Below are 19,830 nucleotides of genomic sequence, written 5' to 3' on the forward strand. Positions count from 1 at the left end.
TCGACGCCTGAGCGTCGCCCTCTGTGCCCCACTGCCATGTTGCATTCAACTGTCTCTACATAGTGCATGACCTTGCTTGTCAGAAACACAAATGCCTCGTGTAGCCGCTGCCCGGACAAAGCGCTGGTTTCCTTATAGGGGACACCCAGGCGACCTGCCAGGGCTTCCGCCTCCTCTTGGGTCACCTCCTGCAAGTGGCCACACTCAAATGCATGATATACAAGTACGAAACACTCCAGCAGCAGATGCATGACTGTCAATAGATGGCCACTGGGGCTGCAAGCAGTGCTAGTCAGAGCAAAGTCGATGGCTGGAGGACACGTCATGAGGAAAACAATGACAAAAGGGAGAATGAGTACTCGACGGGGGGACGATGAGGGGCAGGACGGTAGGGGGGGTGAGGTGAAGGTCTGAAAGCCTACAGAGACACAGATTGCGACTGTCTTTTAATATGTCCTAGCAGCTACTGACCCGCTCCTTGAGATCGCATTTGTTTCCCACGAGGAGCACCTGTACGTGGGGAGGGGCCCCCTCCCTCATGACAGATGCCCAATAATCTATACCTGCAGCCAAAGACCCAGCAGCGCAGACCTCTTGTACTGGAGAGATCCTGCCAATCACCTCCAGATGAGCCGTTGTCGCTTCATTGACGCAATTCTGGTGAGGAGCAATGGCACAGCGACGGGTAGAGTGGCACACGACAGAATCAGAGACAGGATACAGAGTGATACAATGAGGAAATATTGAGAGGGCGATACGATAGGATTATAAGCAGAAAATGGATCAGAGAGGCAATGCGAGAAGACGGTAATGCGAACACACGACACGCGAACACAGACACAGAGACACATTCGAACACTCCCTGCCTTCTAAACACAATGCGCTGCAGGTGATACACTGTGTTCGCGCTCTAAATAGCTTACTAAGAAAACTTCGCTTACACCCCAAGTCAAAGACCAGCATTACTCCCATCGCTCCACGGAAATAGACTGCGGCAGAAAACACACGCGTGCACGCACCTTACGCGCATCTTGCATAGCCACGGCGACAGCGAAATTCTCAGCAGCCAAGACCGAGCAGAGCAGCGGAGGGAGTACCGTCGCCTCCTGCTATCGCTATCGCAAGAAGTAATAGCAGAATCAGCCGCACCAAAGTTGGCAGAGGAACCAGGGCAAAAACAGTACTAAGAGTAGGAGCAGCGCAATAGCAACAGCAGCAGCAACAGACAGCAGCGGTGCCGTTGCCATGACAAGCTAACCATGTGCAACACTCTTGAATCGTTCGTGACCCGCAGTATCCCACACCTGCACCTTGGCGATCTTCCGTTCGACCTGTAAAGTCTTGCTCACGTAGTCAATGCTGATCGTGGGAGGCGGAGGCCCCCCTTTCGTTGCGCCAGGAGGCCCATTACTCCTAGAGGGCCCAACGCGGGCCCTTGGGGGCCCTTCAGTGAAACGCATCAGCATGCTACTCTTCCCTACGTTGCTGTCTCCTGAACGGAAATCAGCATAGGGGATGAATTTCGGGATGAATGTGTAACCGGCATCAGTGGCTACGAGATTCGACGTGTCGGCAGATTCTAAAGTAAGATCTATAAAAAAAAATAATTCATACAATGTTGTACATACAGTGCCTCTGGGACTATGCGTATGATAGGTGGTGCGCGGCAGACGGGACCCTACCTATAAGGAGAAGCTTCACGAGATAGTCATATCCCAGAGCACTCGTCCTCCTTTCGTCCCCAGACAGGAGCTCTAAGGCCCGCTCCACCACATCAGTCGCAGACGCAGACATTCTTCACTCAAACAATCTGATAGAAGAGCCCTTGCCTCAGGTGGTGTGCCTGCTGAGGGTTCTGCTGTTGCAGCGAATACCGACGCTTTACTAAGCTCATAGCCCTTCGGGCCCGCCTCTCATAAACTGCTGGGCCAAACGTGGCCCTTGTAGCAGCCCTTTACAAATGCACTGGTCCATATAGCCTGCTCGTTGATACAGTTGCTGCAATTTCTGCCGCTGATGCCGTGGTTCCTACAGCCACACTGCTGTATCGTGAGGCAATGACCACTATACTGCGACAGCTGTGTATGTTGTACCTATACAGCAACAACACAATTACCTTCAGCAGCGGGAGCTACTACTGTTTCCCTTGAGATGCGCCGATTCTGCTCGGAGTTGGTGCTCATTTATCCCACTCTCTGGTCCAACCGGCAAAACGATTACCACGCCACACTAACACACTCCATGGATTGTTCCTCGCATCAGGGACAACGGGTCCCTAGGGCGCCTCTACCGTGACAAGTTAGAGATTTGAGAAAGCAGTAAAAGCACACCAAAAAGGGAGAACGCAAAAGTCGAATGACTGGAATTCGGTGTGCTGCCTTTGGCCGTAGCCCCCTGCGGTCCTGGCAGTTGGTTCTGCCGCTGTTTCGTTCGCTTACCGCAGTATCGGCAGCAAAGACAACAGCTTAAACAAATGTGCTAACTGTATTGAGCCCTTGTACAAGTGTAAGTATGCGAAAGTAGGGACCCCTGTCTCTCACTGAGGGCCTGCTAGCAGCGGCGGCAGTGGTACCGGTGCCAAGGACCCCTGGGCATTGGCGATGCCCTTCGCCATCCAGGATTCCCTTTCCACTCGAGGTATTCATTGGTACAGCCATATTTGGTAGAATGTGCAACTTATTCACGCTAGATAGGTATTTCTGAGTAGCTTTTCTGTGTGTCACTCTAACTACAGGCGAGGCTCGCCCTGCCCTCTTGGAGCCCTTAGCCCCCAGCCCTACAAAAATGCTCTTTAATCGTTTTTCAGATGTATTTAAGCTCATTATTATTGCAATTCATACTGATTCAAGTCTCAAAGGAAGAACTTAAGGAACTTTTATGCAGAGAAGGCTGCTACCGACTTCCGCGGGCCCCTGGAGACACGCAATGGTCTGGGGAACAGACTTTGCCTCCCCGGAGGAATGGCTGAAACAAGCAGCAGCTATAGCTAATGACGGCAAAGAGTCCAAATCCATGCTTCTGGAAGTGCCCAGAGGTAATGAAAGATTGCCTCAAGCTAGAACAACAAGGGGACCCTCATGCATCCCAACGAAATTCCCTTTGGGCTTCCCCGTGCAAGCTTGCCTAAATGATGGCATGTCCGATTCCATAGCATCTCCTGTAAAGGATTCTTTCGGTGGTTGCCTGGGTCAGGGACTGAATGCTCATTCAGGGGCACCCGCTGGAACTCTCTGGGGGGGTGGCGCCCTGGTAGGACCGTCTCTGAGGTCTCTCCAAGCTACTGTAGGGGATCCCCTGCACAAAATAAAGAGAGTCCGGTCAAGAAAAGCCTTGCCGCGTACTGTCTGGATGAATTTAGCGGGGAGCCCATCATACGCTCTTCCTGGAGATCTCACACTTCCCCATGCTGAGGACACGCAGGGAGCCCCAATAAGTGATATCCTGGGCGTGTCAATGGGGCTCTTGAGGTCAACCACTGAGTCATTTGCAATGATCCACTCCGTGCCAGCAAGTATGGGGGCCCTTGACGGATCCATGCTCGGGCACCTCCTTTCCCATATGCGGCCACAAAAGGGTGAAAGAGCTTCAGCAGTAATGAATTATCCGGTGGCTCCCCCAGGGCTCAGTTCTACAGTCTGTTCACTTTCCCATCAGCAGAGCGCTATTAAGAAGGCGTCCGACCTACGAGAACTTCCTCATGGAGAAGTGACCTTATGCCCCAGGGAGCCTTCCTTCGCGAAAACGCTGAAGAATGCTCCCCGACAAGGCCCGAAATCCGATGACCCCAATAAGCCATGGGGCCACAGTCCACCAGGCTTGATGGTAGATGTGGATAAGTCGTCTCAGGGAATAAAGGCGGAGCTGGGGCCATCGGCAAGTATTCCTTTCCCGTGTGACTGCGTAGAGCCGCTGCCCCCGAGCTTCTTGGAAGATATCGGTAAGTTGTTCCCAGCCCTACCTTCCATAAGTGCATCGAGCGGACAGCTGTACACAAAGCTCAAGAGGGTCTGGAAGGCTGATGGCAAGGGTCTTAGGCACTTACGACACTGCGACTCTACACAGATCCAGGGGCGACTTTTAGACCTATTCGGCGTTCGTGTCGATGATCCCTTGGTGGGTTTTCCTGTTCCACATACTTTTCTCTGGAAAAAGCTGGTAGTGGCTTCAGTGTATGCAATGTGTGGGGTGGTTGCGGTAGGACTGGATGTGCCTTTGAGTAAGGAGGAGACAGCGGCGTATGAGGCAGCAGTGAAGAGCAACTGCCTACTTTGGCTGCCTCTAGGGAGGAGAAGGGTGCCCCTGGTGCCCGGTCTTGTAGTGTACAGCTACCTGCAAAGTCTTTCTGTGGCCTCTCAGTGCATTGTGTGTCTCTCGCCTACCGGAATGGGAACATTTGAACTGTATGAGGGCCTTTGTAAGGTCCTCTCCCTAGTGTGCCCCCAAGAGGCATATAACGGTGGGCTTTATGGATCTTATGGGGACTCAGCTGAGGAGCCTCGCGGTCTTATTGCAAGCTTATGCGCGCAGAATGAAAATGGAGAGATCGCAGCACAAAGTCAGAGATGCAGGCACTGGCAGCAGACACGACTCAAAGTCAAGTGGGGGTCTCCCCACACTTGGAACTCCTATCGTGCGGCCCTTAAGGAGTACAGCGAGGCCCTCAGGAAACATTATGGGGTGAGCAGTATCACAAATTGCATTCGACGCATATGTATGAGCGTGCGCAGACGCATGAAGACTGCGTGCATTATCGGTGTAGGCCTGTGGCTAGACTCATTATACTATGTGTTACGTGGATCTCTTTGCATCCCACTAACGCATACAAATAGTTGTACCCATAGATTTATAGATGCATATAAGTCAATGAAAATTTGTTTATTTAAATGCGAACATATCTATCGTATGTATGCATAAGCATTCGTGCAACTGCAGTCACACATTTGAACATGTTTTGTACCTAGGCACGACAAATCAAGGGTATGCATAGCTGTTTCATGCGTAAATGGCACACTGGTTGAGATTTTTCAACCGCATTCGTGGTAAGCTCACCCCGCTCACCCGACAGGTGTTCGTGCTACCGTCCGTTACTGCAGCTGCACTGGCCTCCCAGAAGCTCACAAGAGAAACAGAATTACAACCTGCACCGTCCCTTGGCCCCTCTACGCTTCGCTCGCTCCCAGGCAGATGCAGTCAAGATTAGATGCCGCACGCCCCAAGGAGCTCCATGGGCTAGTCCCCCTGTGGTTTCCATGGGGCAACCTTCACAAGATAGTGTGCTACATGCAGGTCGCAGTATAAAGGACAGCACGTGGGAAGACGCAGTCTCCACTGAGGTTCATCTATACTGGCCGCGGGTCCTTGTCTGCTCTGTTGCGGTTTTTGAGTCGATATTGATGCACGGATTCCTCACCTTAGAGGATGTAGCGTTGCTGCTCCTGGATGGAGTAACCTGCAGCAGCAGCAGCGACAGCAGCATCCCCTGCAACAGCGGTGCATATGATTGCCTTCTAAATCATTTCTTGCCACGGGTGTCTTGCCGGCCCCGCATACTCTCCCTCAGTGAAGGGCCTCTGGATGCAGGCTCTCCTGGCGCACTCACAAAACTCAGGGGATTACTGCATCGGATCCGATGCCCGTCTTTGCTACTGGCAGAGCCCTTAAGAACTGTCGGGGAACCTCTGGACGTAAAGCTTGTGCGATACAGCTCAGAGCAGCCTTCATACAAGACAAAATCGGAAGTAAAAGCTGCCGCGAAGGCCATTGTGGAGGTCCAGGACAGTGCAGCTGACCCCATGCTGTGCCTCCAAGAAGCCCCTCGCCAACGCCACTTTACTGAAGCAATTCGGCACATTCTCTCAATGTGCGATGAATACCTTACAGCGGCACTGCGGGTCAGGTGCCCCCTGAAACGAGGCGCCACCGAAGCCTCCTATGTTGACCTCGGTCTAAAAGGTCTCGGAGCTGATAATGCCGGTGGATCACCAGATGACGAGCCTGAGTGTTTCCATAAGCCCATTCAGGCTTCTGTTTCGACAAGCCTTCCACAGTCTTCTTTAAATGGCGCCGGAAGCTCTTCCTCAAGCGTTCCCTCGCAGTATCCCCCATATGCATCTGGAGATCCGGAGATGGATGCGGTGATGAATACAGTGGTTTCACACCCGCTATTGAAGGCGAATGTGCTTTGCATGCGATCGGTCTCTTCTTATCTTTCGCCAAAGCAGAGGCAATCTGTGTCTGCTCGCTGGGGACGGCTAAGAAGGACCCTTCTGCATATACAGCAGGAGTGGGGATTCTGGTGTCTCTGCGCTGCAGCTCAGAGGATCCGTATGAGGCTCAATAGAATAGCCCTCTCGCTTTCTGGAATAATTATGTACTCACAAACCAACGCGGGGCGGAACAACACTGGCATCCACGGAAGTCCCTTGGAGTTGGATTGCCTCGTAGCCCCTGAGCACTACAATGGGGCCTCACAGGTTGCAAGTACCCCAGGACCATTAGAGGCGCAACAGCTCAGAGCAGCAACAGAGGGATCATACGGTTTCCAAGCCCCACTGTTTGCAAATGGGATGACTCCATACAAGGCTTTTGAAAAGGGCACCCTAGGGACCCATCAAGGCGACTGCAGTGGTGTTGATTTCTCTCTGCCACCCTGGCTTTTATGGCCATTTGGGGTTTTGCCTGGTGAGTGTAGACTCCTTGAGTTCGTCGGTCTCTGTAAAGGGCTTTCAGGTGCCTTAAAAAGGCCAGATCCTTATTTGATGCAGCGGCGGCTTGAGCTAGGCGCCTCTCTGCTTTTCCTTGAGCTCCTGGGGGCTTTTCTGCGACAGCCCTCCCTGTCACCTTACCGAAAATTTTGTCAGGGGGGGCTTCAGGACCTCGGTGGTCTCTTGCACTTCCACCATCATCAACAGCAGCAAGATATGGTCATGAAACAGGACCGGGTGATAGGGTTTGCGAATTGCTACCGCGCTCTGGCTAAAGAGACCATAAGAGGTCTCTTCAGCCAGCGCCTCATAGCTCTTGACCGGATTCTCTGCCAACTCCAGAGGGATCAAGAAGGACCACTATGGATTAGTGGCTCCCATTGTATACCCCACAGCAAATTACTTCACGAAAGGGGGGCCCTTATCATTTGCCGTAGCAACACAGCAGCTTTGTGCCTCGGCCGCTTCATCATGGCTCGGGGCCTTGGGAAGATCGTTATCCTCCCCTGGGCCGCAAAGGAGAACATCTTGGATGGAACCCTAGGTGCACTCCGTGGTTGTACTGGTTTGGACGGAGGAACGCTTGCCAACACACGACTCTCGAGCACATGGGAGGCTTCTATCTCGAAAGAAAGCAATTCAGAGCCCAGTAGCGGTGACTTCCCCCTTCGGTTGACCATTGCTACTAACTCAAAGCAAGCGCTGCCAAGACTTGGCGAACCAGGGTATGGCATAGTGCTCATGCCGGAGGCGCCGGAGACAGAGCAAGAGCTGCTGCAGGCCGCTGCAGCCTGCGGCAACTACGTCAAAGGAGGCGGTCTGGTGGCACCCCCGATTATTATGTTGTTTGCTGCTGAGATGCCGTCCCCAGAATGCCCTATTTCGATGTGCAGCGTCGGCGCGCCGCATGCAAAGACAGTGGCACGTCGAGAAAGTCTAACCCGATTCGAGCTTCACCTGCTCCTGCAGCGCATTAAGTTGCTGCGTGGTATTGGGGGGCCCATGACATCAAGGCCCGGAGGGAAACAGGTGGCTTCTGCGTCTGCTCTCACCTCACCAAAGCGAATGCCCGGAGTGTGGGTGCCAGCTACAGGGGCCTTTGTGCCCTACCCTCTGGCTTGGAGCCTTTTGCAGCACGTGCTGGCTCAGGGATACCAGGAAGCAGCGTGCAGGGCCTTCAGGCAAGCTAGGGGCCCCCAAGCGGAAGCCTGCTTTATGCTGGGACCTCTGAGGGCTCGCCGGGAACAAAAAGGGCCACCAACAATAGAGTTACCCCCTCTTAAAGGATTCAGAGAGAATGCAATTATGCCGGAAGTTCTGGAGCTCGAGCCATCGAGCTTCGAGGGAACTCCAGGAGGGGCCCTGAGCTGGAGAGAATCATGGGAGGCGCTTGCAGTAAAAGCCCTTCAGCGTCTACACTCTTTGGGAGTCCTAAGCAACAACCTGTTGCTCAAACCCGACGCTTCCACACAGGCAGAGGAAAACGCCTCGGAATCTTCTGCTATGTATGAAGCTAGACTCTACTCCACTGGCGACAGAATGTGGAGGCTTCTCCCGAAATGCCTTCTTGCGCCGGAGGTCCTCAACCAGATGCTGAAAGATCCTGAATCGTACGCTGATGCAGTCTGCAGCTGAACAAGTAGCCTTAGTGCCCATCTAAGCAAATGCAGCACGTTCCTCTACCCCATGCTGTGCGTGCAGGACAGAGCATTTTACAGAGCTCTATATCCACCGCTTGTGGTGCACTCCCATGACTCGGCGGCAGGTGCAGGAAGAGCAACAGCAAGAGCAGTCACATGAAGCTATTGCAGAAAGAACCCCAGGCAAAACCTCTCAGACGGATGTGCCTCTCCCAGGCAGCCCTCTATATGACAGTGGCGGCCTTCTGGGGTATTGGACGCCTTTTAGCAGCAAACGAAAGAAAGCAGCAACGACAGCCGGGGCAACGGCAGCAGCAGAGGCAGAAGGAGCGGCGACACAGGCGGCGGCGGTGGAACTGCTGTGCAAGCTGTTTCCCCAAAGGCCAGTGGCTTCTGTTCTACAAGTGAGGCCTCGTAGTGTTCTCCTGTCTGCCTACTTCCTGCAATATTGGCTCTCAACCAAACCCTGATCCGTCGCTGTCTGCCTCGCAACACTGTAGAATTACTACCGCAGCTGCTTATTTCCGCTGTCGTTGCTGCTGCAGCCGCTGGCGCTTCTGCTGCCGGCACCTCTGCGAGAACCAGTTGTATTCTATGGGCTGCACCCCATGGGCACTTGGCGCGGTGATCCTACTGGGTGGGACGAGACAGCCGAAGGCCCCTCGGCTGAGAGCGATAATGAAGGACTTTTCTTTGGCGTCAGTGAACGGGAGAGCCCAGAAGGAGTAGAGGAGAGATCCGGCGAGGAGGGCTTTATGAGAATTGAGATTGAGCCTCCAGAAGAGGATATGCAGCTGAAAGTCCCCAACGGAGCAGCACTAACGGCTCTTCTGGTAAACCCTACGACGTACACTATTGCGATCACTACTAGGCCTCAGGCCTTAATACACATAAACATATTTTCGGCTTAGTCGTAGGAAACATGCACTTTGAATGTCTGCAAGACCACTGTGAAGCACCCTTCGGTACAACACCAGCAAAGATTAGCATGCTTGCTGGTGGAAACCCATGTCAAACTTGCTTAAAAGGTCAGAATGGCTTGTGTACAGCCACTCCCTGAAGTGCAGAAAAACCGTCTTTGTATGATTCCAATTTCCTAGCACAAACATAGGGGGATACTGAATCGTAGCTGCTGATTCTTGACAAGCTGTGTGGGTTTTCGTTCTGTGCTAAGGAATTTACCCACGAGATGCTCTTAAGGAGTCTCAGCATACAGAATTTCAGGCCGACGGTGAAATACAGTAGAACAGGAGCCGCTCTATGGGAAGCGCTCTTTAATGGAGCAGGTGGAGGCTCCCCTTCAGAGCTATCCAGCGCGTCTCTACGACTCTACGCGTCTAATCAGGATGCTTTTGCTTCATTGCCCCGCCTACGTACACCACAGCACCAGAGCGCGCTTCACAAGCGAATCGATGGAGCAACAGACCCAGTAGTTACACTATCTCAGCCAGTTGGCTCTATGGACAGTAACAGTCCTTCGGAGGGTCCTCAGGACCAAGATGCAGAGGGAACGAGTGTTGCACAGCTGCTGCTCAAAGGGGGAGTCAGCGACTGTCACCGCATTTTGCTGCCTTTTTTCGCCCTTGCCCCTCTTGCGTTTGATGGAAGAGCCCTTAACGTGTCATATATATGCAGCCTTAGAGCTCTCAAGTGCTTTTCTATCAGCAGCAAGTGGTAAGGTGACGAGACAAGCCTCCCTTGGTCGCTGCCACCGTAGCCCTATCCCAGCTGCCGTTACGCCTTGCTGATGCTTTTAATAAGCCACTAAACAGCGGCTGCCACCGAAAGCACATATCACTCCTCACTAGGTTGCTGGACCTTCTCCGCTGTGCCAGCAGCGTCAAAGGATTCGATGTTCCTCTCGACCCAAGCGGCACGAGCCTCATACTCAAAGCTAGTAGCTATGAAAACAGCTGCCGCTTTAGTAGCATGGCCAAGGTGTCTAACAATGTCCTTCCTTCAGGCGAGCCGAAGAAGCGTCTCGTTCACTCATGGAGGTCTATGGGGTAGACACTCTCAGGGCATCAGTACAGGGCCTTGCTAGTCCCTCATCTGCCTTACGTTTCTTTAGGTCAGCTCTACAGCACCTTGAAGAGAAACAATCTTCGCCGCTCAGCGGAGTAGACCCTGATATAACTGGCCGGCAGGAGAAGAAAGTCCCAACTGAGGAGATGGACTCAGGGTCGGAGATGGCGGTTGAGGATCTCGTGTTCTCCCCCATCTCCCCACTGCTGCGTGTAGGCCGTTGCTTCCCCTGGAAGGACTTTTGTAAGGCCGGTACGCTACTTCCTAGGGGATACAGTACACCTTTGCCTTCTGCTTATCAGGAAATTCAGGGCTCCTGAATAGCCTGTAAAGATTTGCTTTGGTTCCTTTTTGTCCCTTCGTTACTATCTGTGGCCATTCATCTGGCTGTTGCAGCATATGTCACCTGAGATACTATGTGCCCCTGCATCTATTAGTGTGAAGGCACCATGATACAGATATATATCTGCATATAATGTAATCCGCCTGACAATCTGACCGCAGGTGGGACCGGTGAGGGCTCCCTCATACCTGTACAGGGCTTTGAAAGCCTCCATCCCGAGAGAGGTCGCTACATCTTCAAAGCCCTTGAGCTACGCGGATTGGAGCGGCCCATTATTCGACTTACCCACGATGAGAGGCGCAGCTACAGATATATCTCCCTCCATTGCGCTGATACCACAGTACAATACTTGCACTTCAATAGCGAATTATGAAGGGAACGGAAGATTCTGATCTGCTGCGCTTGGCAAACAATTTTCATTGGAGCTCTTGGGGCATATAAATATCCCAACACAAGGTTTGAGATGCATATGAAGAGGTATTGAAGCAGAATACATTCTTGTGGAGTGTCTATAAAGCGTGGGTGCATCATTACAGGTCACACCATGGACTCCACAAGACAAGATGCACCAAGGAAGACCACCTCTAAGCGATGCCTACAGGCACCAGCTTTGTCAGGCCAGGGTGCGACTTGTAGAACCATACCCAGATCCCCAGAAGGGCCCCCACGGCAACTGCTGGCTACTACGTGGAACTCGTGTTCGTCAGGTGAGACTCTTCGTGTGTGACTCCTGCAGGATTATTATGGCACATTCATTGTACATACGTTCAGTTAGGGTTTCAGCGTGATAGAGCACCATTTGCCTCTGTCTACAGGGCTGCAGGTATCTAACTCGAGAGGACAGCAGCTCTACCACGATTTTTGCTGGAGCACAAGATGCTGAGACGGCCTATGCCCCACAATGTGCTCGCTTGTGTCCATGGACCGAACCAGTTTTCCTGGTAGGCTCCAGGGACATACACAGGGTAGAGGGGACGAACACGAAACGATAAACAGAGTGAAACCGAATCAAGAATGGCAGGCAAAAAATTGGTGCAGCGAGGGTGGGCAGGCAAGGAGAAGCATATAGGCGGAGATAGGGGGGGGTACACAGAGGAAGGTACAACAATGAAGAAAGTCAGAGAGGCCTGCGTGCAAACAGAAGGTACATCAACGAAATTTTTTGAGGGACAAGGTAAGGTGAAGAAAGGGTGGTGAAGCTGTGATTGGCCCTGTTGCCTCTCAGCAACTCACCTGGCTAGCCCCTGCTTTCTTCCAGCTGGAGGTTACGGCCAGTCACTTGGAGTTCAAGGACAGGATTTTGAAGCAGACGGTGTTGAAAGGCCCTCAGGGGCACTTATGTCTATGTAGGTTTTCCCGTTGTTTGTCAGCATGCCCCGCATCTGCCTCCAGCGATGCCATGTATGCTATTTACAGAACTTTTAAGCACTTTTCTCCACTTCTACTAGCTGCTTTCTGCGCTGGTCTTTCACATCCTCCGTGTTTCTCTTCTTGCATCCGTCTCTATAGACATGGGGACGTCGGTTATCATCGGCCCACAGTTTCCTTCTGCGAGAGGCCACTTTTACGCGTGGGAACCCTTGGGTTGCCCCTATCCTAGGCCAGTCTGTGCTTTTACGCCCATCAAGCTTCCTCTGCTCAATCACTTGCTTCTATGTGGCGTTGCTTAGGTCTTCATAAGCGCCTGCTTTCCGCTGCTCTTACATGCAAAGCCTCGCGCCTCCCTGGAGCTTTGGACAGCGGTGGCAATGCATGGCATTCCCAGCGGCTTGAATTTTTGGGTGACTCGGTTTTGGGCTTTGTTGTCGCCATGTATATCTTCTTCACTAACTTCAAGTGGGAGGATGAAGGAGCTCTTTCCCGCCGCAAAAGCAGCTACGTCTGTAACAAGCACCTGGCTGCCAAGGCCAGGGAAATGGGGATCGCAGGGCACCTCCTAGCCAGACCATTTATACCTTCTGCAACGCTTGTCGAGCTTAGGGAGCAGATTCTTTCCTCCAAGATGCTTGCAGACGCTGTGGAGGCCTTAACTGCGGCTGTCTATCTCTCAAACAAAACGCTCGTGCGGGACACTTCGAAAAACAGTCCGGAAGCAAGGAGCGCCTCGAAAACATCCCATACCGAGACTCGCCTTGGGGTATCAGGACACTTAGGTTCCTTTGATGGTCTCATTGCAGCTGCAGCGTTCCTCGATCGGTTTGTCCTTAAGGAAGCCTCCACGGACACTGGAGAAGAGGACACCTTGAAATCTCACCTTCAAATGGATGAATCGTCAAGGCTGCCCCCAATAGTTAACGTCCTGACGGCTACTGCACAAGTCTCGGCTTCAATCTGTTGCACTCCTGCAAGCGAGCCTGAATGGGCTCAGCTGGATGCAACGCCGCTAGTCGCTGGAGTGCCTCATGCTCCCCTACGACCCGACCCCCGAGTAATCGCTTTATTGCAGCAGCTCATGAGGGTCTCCCACGATTCCACAGCCACAAGCGCATCTTTAGGTATTTCAGCTGAAAGAGACTGGAGAAATGAGGAAGCTGTCTCTGTAGGAAAGGCCTCCCATCAAGCAATCTCCAACTTATGGCTATCCCCCGCAAAGGTATCCTCTGAGGTCGCTTCGCCAACCAGTTCAAATGAATCCAGTGGAGCGGCCTTCTGGAGAGATAGAGACCTTAATCTGCCCCTTGTGGCTTTGTCACGGACAGCAGAGGTCAGAACTGAAGAAGGCAGGCTACCCTCCTCGCTGGGCTGAGTAGTGTGTCTCAAGTGCCTTCCAACTTCCCTATACCGCCCCCATGTCCCTTGACATACCTCATATTGTTGTTTACTTTTCAGTTTTTGTGATATGCACGTGCTTCTCGGCTATGCGTGTCCTGCCCATCAAGCTGTGTAGGGATGCGGTTGCGTGTCACTCTCCAGGCGCCAGCGGCGGCTCGTGGGGGCCCTACTGCAACTTACCAGCTTCTGGAGTTCCTTGGGGACTCTGCACTGGGCTTTGTGGTGTCTGAGTGGCTATTTTCTTTGTTTCCCGAGGTCCGTGAAGGGCCTCTAACGATTATTAAGAGCCGCTTGGTCTCCAACTCGTTTTTTGCTGCCAAGATGATGCGCAAGTACGGCCCTCCGCCTCTGGTTTGACACTCCATTACTTCACCTGTCTTCCGCTTGTCTGGGGCCTTCATTTGTCTGCTGTCCTGCGCGGGAACCCGCTTCTTCATTCGCTCTGCTAAGTCCCACTTGTAAGAAAAGATCCACGTCTGTATGTATTTTCTTTTTCCTTTGTATTGGCATTGTCGACTGCTGCTACTCATGGTTTGCCCGCCGCAATAGCAAGCACGAGTAGTGTTTACGATTTTTGTTGCAAATTCGTTTGGCTATAGTGATTGTGGCCATCCATGTTCGTGGTTCTCAGGTTGCATGCAGCCGGGCTTTCGTATGACTCTCTGGCTCTTGGTTGGGACAGTTTCTCAGAGCCTCAGTCCTGGCCATGTCTCTGCGTGAGGTATGGCGACATAGGGTCTTCCTGGATCCCAAATTTAGCATCGAGTGCTTTTGGTGGGCTTATCGGTTCACTTTGGAGCGAGGAGGAAGCTGCGGGGTGTGGACTGAGGGCCGGATCACCCTGCCGCTGCTGCTGCTCCGGCTGCAGCAGCAGGAAGAGAGAAAGGGTAATTCAGCGCCTTGTCGCGCTACCACCTGAGGAAGACTTTACGCGTGAGGCGGCAGAAGTGCTCTCGCGGTTAGCCCACAGTCCCAGCAATGCTGCAGGAGACAACAGCAGCGGCTGTAGCAGTAATACACCGAAATGGGTTAAACAGTTAGGGGACATCTACGAGGCCCTTGCAAGCGCCACTCTGCTCTCCTCGGGCTTCTCTTTTGAGGTAAAAAAAGGGCAGCCACTAGGTAGTCGTGGAAAGCAGCTGTCACTGTGGTAAAAGAAGTAGCGGTTACAGTAACTGCATTTCCTGCACCTCTTACAAGCTTTTGCACCGAGGGAGCAGTTCTGCAGCTGCCGCCGCTGGTCCCGTAGAACAGTTAAACACCCTGCGAATGTGATCCCTCAGGCACTATGGGCGGCGGTGTCTGCGGACTTCGAGATCTGCATTCCCCAGCTAGAGTCCTTTCTATTAGCCCTTAGTCGTGCCAGGAGTAGTCAAGAGGAGCATGTTGACACCTAGTTCAGCTTACAGGGGCCCTGTCTGTGGTGCTACTGCTTTGCGCAGCCCGCATGGGCAGCCTCAAACCATTTAATGAAAGTGCTGTGACTGCTTGTTGGTCGCCCCGAAAGCAAAGCTCTAAGGCACCTTATGAAGCAATCGTTTGGCTGTCCCACTACTCTTATTACTTGATAGCTTACTAGGGTATACCTAGCTGAACAGCAAAAGCACCCTTAGATAGCAGGCTCTCTACAGTGGTAGTACTGAACTACGATGAAGGGCCCTGTGTTGCCCTGCGGTCGCTATCGCCTAGGAAAGCCAACGTTGCGTCGAAAGAGCAAAGGATTTCCGGCTTGGTTGACTCCTGGGCCTGCTCCAGCCTAGCAGCTCCCTTTGTACCACAAAAGCACCAAACACTGCCCCATAGACAGAGGCACTACCCAGCTGCCTGAAAGCGGCAGGGGTCCCCTAACAAAAATGTGTTTAGACGCCCCCAAGGGCCCCATCAATGCCCAGGAAACATTTGCAAACAGACCACCACCAGGATCCCACTGGACTTCACATATTCACTGGGCCTTACAAAATCCCAGCAGGGGTGTCTGTCTGCACGAAAAGGTGCGTCGGCACTTCAGCGCTATGCTCGCTAAGACGGTGCTTCTGCTGCTGCTAGCAACGGCGTCGGCGCTAGTACAGCAGCATACACAACCTCTACCACGCAAATGATAGAGCGATTGCCCGTTGCGACGCAAATGCTGCTATTATACTTGATGCCGTAGCTGTCAACTTGGTTGTTACCTCATGTACAGTTGCAATGGCACTTGAAGCCCCAAAAGTCAAAGATGACTGTCAAAGGCTTCTACCATTTCTTCTCCCTCTTGGCTTGCGTAGCTGCTGTCTGTTTCTTCGAGGCTGCTGTCCTGGCTGTTAAGGTGCCGCAGGGATGTGAGGGCCCGGGAGCCTCCCGGCACCAACTGCAAAAGCGTGAACTCTAGACTCCCCAGGTAGTTCACCCACCGTAACAACTGCTGCTGTGCGAGTGCAAGTGAAAAACCCTTGAAACGACCGGACACGGAGGACATGCTCCTGAGGGCATCCTGCAACGGAATGAGAAGTCTGTCCACAAAGAGTGATAGAACGGGGAGACTGTCTGGCAGGCCATCGAGGCAAACAGCCACAAACCCCAAGAGATGCATATACTCTTGTTTAAATCTTCGCACGAGATTGAGCAACTCTGCGAGCTCCTGGGTGTCATAAGCTCCCAAAGCCAGTCGGGCTGCCCTTCTGCGGGCCCATAATAGCTGCTGCAGGGATTCTTTGATGCTTTTTCGCGGATCTACTAGCTCCCCAAACCTCTGTATGTAGCTCCGCACTTCGGGGGCACTCTGAAGCCTGCGACTGAGGGTTTTCCGCGCCTCAGGCGTCTGCATCCGCAGTATGTGTACTAAGAGACCCACACCCACGCCAACACTGTCGCTCTGACGCAACAAGACTTGGTCCGCTCTACCAGGGGAGGAACCCACGAAGTAATAGACGACCGACAGCACCCTATCAACCACAGATGAATTCCTCACATAATTTGCCAAGCGCTTCAGCGCCCCTGGTTGCCCAGAGCCCGAGTGAAAAGCACCACCAGTCAGCAAATTTGTGGTCTTTTCCTCATCAGCAGCCGAAAGACCCTTTTTCTGGGTTTTCTGTAGGAGGATATGCGTATGCTGTGAATTTCTCGTGGTGAGGCTCCTCAGGCTATGATCCCGTGTAGTGTGCTCGTCAATTGGGGGTGCACCGAAGGTCGCCTCCTGTGGATCAATGAAGGAATAAGCCTCTTCAGACTTGTAAGGACCTTCCGCAGCTAGCTGTTGCAACTGCAGCAGCAGAAGCAGCAGCGCTAGTACTGGCACATGACGAGCCGCAGCCCTCATGTCGCCGAGCTATGTTGTCCTCCCCTCCCTAGTAAGGTGCTTCAAGGCTACCTACGCGTCCGATGTGCCCTTATACATACACAAGAAAATCGACTACTCAAAGTAATGCTCCCCAGCGCAAGGAATAAGCCGCATTCAGCTCGTCCATGTGTGAAGCAGATCCAGGTGGAGCCTCTCCTGTTCCTGCTAAAGCTATCGAAGCGCGTACAGCTGCTCCAGATATCCGAAAGAAAAACGCGGGAGGAGATGCAGCACGAGGGGCCCAAGCTGCTGGGCCCCCGTGTGGTCTCACGGGGAATTGCCCTGAGAAAGAAGCCGGCACATGAATTCTTCCTGCCTGTGCTGCTGCTGTAGCTTCTTTTGAGGCATACAAAATCCCGCGACAAGGCAGGGACAGAAGGAGGTTCGCACAAGGGGAGCTGGTCCGTTCTGGGTAGGAGAGAGGGGAAGCCGCGGGCACTGCCTACGCGTCGAAGAGGAAAGCAGACCAGGACAGTATCCTGCATAAAAGGCCCCACCTATCCCTCCTACGAATGCAAAAAGCAAGGCGGTTCTACATTTGAAAGCAAGAAAGAGGGGGACGAGCAGACAGAGGGACAACAGTAGAGAGGTAGCTCCACCAGAACGAAGCCTCTGAGAACAGCATATGCAGTACAAGGGGATTGTTTGGTTTCCCTCAAAGAAATCAACCTTTCCATCATTCATACACATAGAGTCTGTCCTTCGTGAAGCTTCTGTCCAAACAATCTATCCTATGAGGGTAGGACCTTCAGGGGCATCGATGCCCCAGCAGTTAGAGTACCCGGGATGCGTAGGATGTAGCGGTGGTGCTAAGTTCTCCCTCAATGTAAGCTCGTATGTTATCCTCCCAAATGCTGCCATTTCCAGGCTTTGCCTTATTCCAAACTGTTCTTTTTGCCGAGACGGACCTGAATAACGACAATCTATATGTCGTGATCTCCGATGGTCTCTTTGATGACCCCACCGCTGTTCCCAGATTCGGTGTTGGCAATTTGGATTTAATGCGTATTACCATAGGTGGCATCACACAGCTCACCTTGTAAGCTAAATTACTCATGGAGTTTCTAACGGCTTGGATACGTTTATTTAGTATATATATTGACTCGCATAGACCTTTTGTAGCCGCTCTTTTGCCGTAATACTGTAACATTACAATGTATTGAGTCAGATGGTAGCTATCAAGTACTTTCAAAAGTATTCTTTTTTATTGAATGAGGGGAGTAAAAGCGTGACAAATAATGTAAATGGAAGTAAGTCTATAGCGAACTGTTTTATGACGATAGCGCCCCATGTGTCTCTACAGGGAGAAGCACGTAAGACCGGATTCAATGCAAAGATAACAAAACCTTACTAAGCGTTTTCAAAAACTCTCTCCTCATTCTGCCCACTCACCTCAGAATTCCTGACGAAGGCAAGGAACAGCTAGGGCGCCTGTAGCTCCAGTCTATTAGCACTCGAAGAATTCACAGCAAGCTGTACATAGCATCTAGCTTACCAGCATATACCTTTGCGTCTTCTCGAATCAAGCTAGCAATACTCTGCAAAATGCAATATATGCGTGCAGTCAAACCAATAAGTCAATTTCTTTGGTAATCTCTAGTTCAATATAAATGTCGTAGTGTAATCCCGAAATACTGCTTAATCCATTAGATCTTCCCCTGCCCCCATATTTCGAACACATGACCTCGTGCTCCCTACCTGTTTGTAAGAGCAACTACGTGCAGAACAGCCGGAAAATTCCCAATCGATCGTCATTTCCTAGGCAGGCAAAACGCAAAAAGAGTGCAGACGAAAAACGGAAATGTGTATACTAAGCGCCAAGGAAAGGCCAACAGGAATGAGGGAATACATAATCGCCAGCAAAAGACAAGCTTCCGGAGTGGTGGCTGGGTAAACTATAGTGCTGAACTGTCTGAGCTTGCTATTATTAAAACCGGCCATGTGAAGTGCGTAAGGGCAATCAATATACACGACGATTGAACATTTCGTCCACACATTACACAGCAACGTTTGCATGTAAATACAGCCGATGCAGGTAGCATAGTCAGCATTATAGCCTCAGAAAAGGCACGAGAAAGCAAATGGGGGCAACCTATCTGAGAGCGCCAGCACCGAAATCTGCGTTTAGGGAATGCCGTACATACAATGGCCGGAAGAATTTTGCACACAAAACCTTAAACTGGGACAGATATTTTAGGCGAAAGGTGAGCTGGGAAGAGATCATTACCAGGAAGCGCCAGGAATACATTTCATGGCAACTAGCTTTGCTAACCGAACACAGCCGCAAATTCTACCGCAGGCAGCGAAAGCCGCAGCAACTCCTACATAAGCCGATAATATTGGCTTTGTCCGCCAGATTTCACTAAAAGTTACCGTTTATGTCTTCTCAGTATTCAATAGTCCCAGAATCCACCACTGAAACGGCTCTCTGTGGATTCCTCGTCTCCATAGGGGTTACTTGCCTGCGCGGCAAAGTCCGCGAGTAATTCGAGGAGTTTTAAAACTTTGTTAGTGAACCAATATAGCTGTATGCCACCATAAAGTGTAAGGAAATTCGATAGTCCGCAAAATATAAATTGATTTGTGAGAGAATCACAAGTGACCGTAGCCACCTGGGAGACAGACCTTATTTGCCTGGTCACTTTCTGGTGCTCCCCGTAAAATTTGCCGATCTACCAGGGGCGAATTCCAGGCTGAAGACACACAGAGGACCCCGCTTCTTATAATTGCATTATTTCCTTTTTTCCCCTTGCGCACACATTTGCGTGCATTCGCCACATGTACCCTGAATTTCTCCACTACGAAGGGTGCCTGCTGCCACCGGACCAAATGATCAAGGCCCCTATAACAGAATGGTTTCTTACAATAGGTCAGTGATGTTGCATAGAAGCAGGTAGGTGAACGTACTGTCGACTTCTGTACCCACTTAGCACTAGGCAGATATCAAGACAGGCAGCTGGACTTTGGTGATTGTAGAGTCACAATCACTGCAACAGAGTGCTGTTGGTGCGCTTTGTGTTTCTGCCTCAG

At 51.9% G+C, this 19,830-nt stretch overlaps 4 protein-coding genes across 4 annotated transcripts; 2 read left to right on the forward strand and 2 right to left on the reverse strand.

The window, feature by feature from the left end:
- Positions 1-463: 463 nt before the first annotated feature.
- On the reverse strand, positions 464-1,794 carry LOC34618510 (GTP-binding protein ypt2). The gene is made up of 4 exons (XM_026336807.1): positions 1,683-1,794; positions 1,259-1,492; positions 924-989; positions 464-510 (listed from the first exon to the last, which is right to left on the reverse strand). The coding sequence occupies exons 1-4, from the start codon at positions 1,792-1,794 to the stop codon at positions 464-466; spliced, it is 459 nt and encodes a 152-aa protein (XP_026192592.1).
- A 1,131-nt stretch (positions 1,795-2,925) lies between these two features.
- On the forward strand, positions 2,926-12,312 carry LOC34618511. Its single transcript, XM_026336815.1, has 11 exons — positions 2,926-3,937; positions 4,199-4,677; positions 5,094-8,314; positions 8,406-8,748; positions 8,890-9,177; positions 9,519-10,018; positions 10,308-10,621; positions 10,874-11,052; positions 11,249-11,419; positions 11,528-11,653; positions 11,938-12,312. Exons 1-11 carry the CDS (start codon positions 2,926-2,928, stop codon positions 12,310-12,312), a joined length of 7,008 nt encoding a protein of 2,335 aa, XP_026192600.1.
- Positions 12,313-12,627: 315 nt separating this feature from the next.
- LOC34618512 lies at positions 12,628-14,881 on the forward strand. Its single transcript, XM_026336822.1, has 4 exons — positions 12,628-13,416; positions 13,626-13,816; positions 14,116-14,584; positions 14,768-14,881. The coding sequence occupies exons 1-4, from the start codon at positions 12,628-12,630 to the stop codon at positions 14,879-14,881; spliced, it is 1,563 nt and encodes a 520-aa protein (XP_026192607.1).
- An 812-nt stretch (positions 14,882-15,693) lies between these two features.
- LOC34618513 lies at positions 15,694-16,779 on the reverse strand. The gene has a single exon (XM_026336833.1). It carries the CDS (start codon positions 16,777-16,779, stop codon positions 15,694-15,696), a length of 1,086 nt encoding a protein of 361 aa, XP_026192618.1.
- Between the last annotated feature and the right edge of the window lie 3,051 nt (positions 16,780-19,830).

This window comes from Cyclospora cayetanensis, unplaced genomic scaffold (assembly GCF_002999335.1).
Source record: "Cyclospora cayetanensis isolate NF1_C8 unplaced genomic scaffold, CcayRef3 CcayRef3_contig_1, whole genome shotgun sequence".
Taxonomy (NCBI): Eukaryota; Apicomplexa; class Conoidasida; order Eucoccidiorida; family Eimeriidae; genus Cyclospora; species Cyclospora cayetanensis.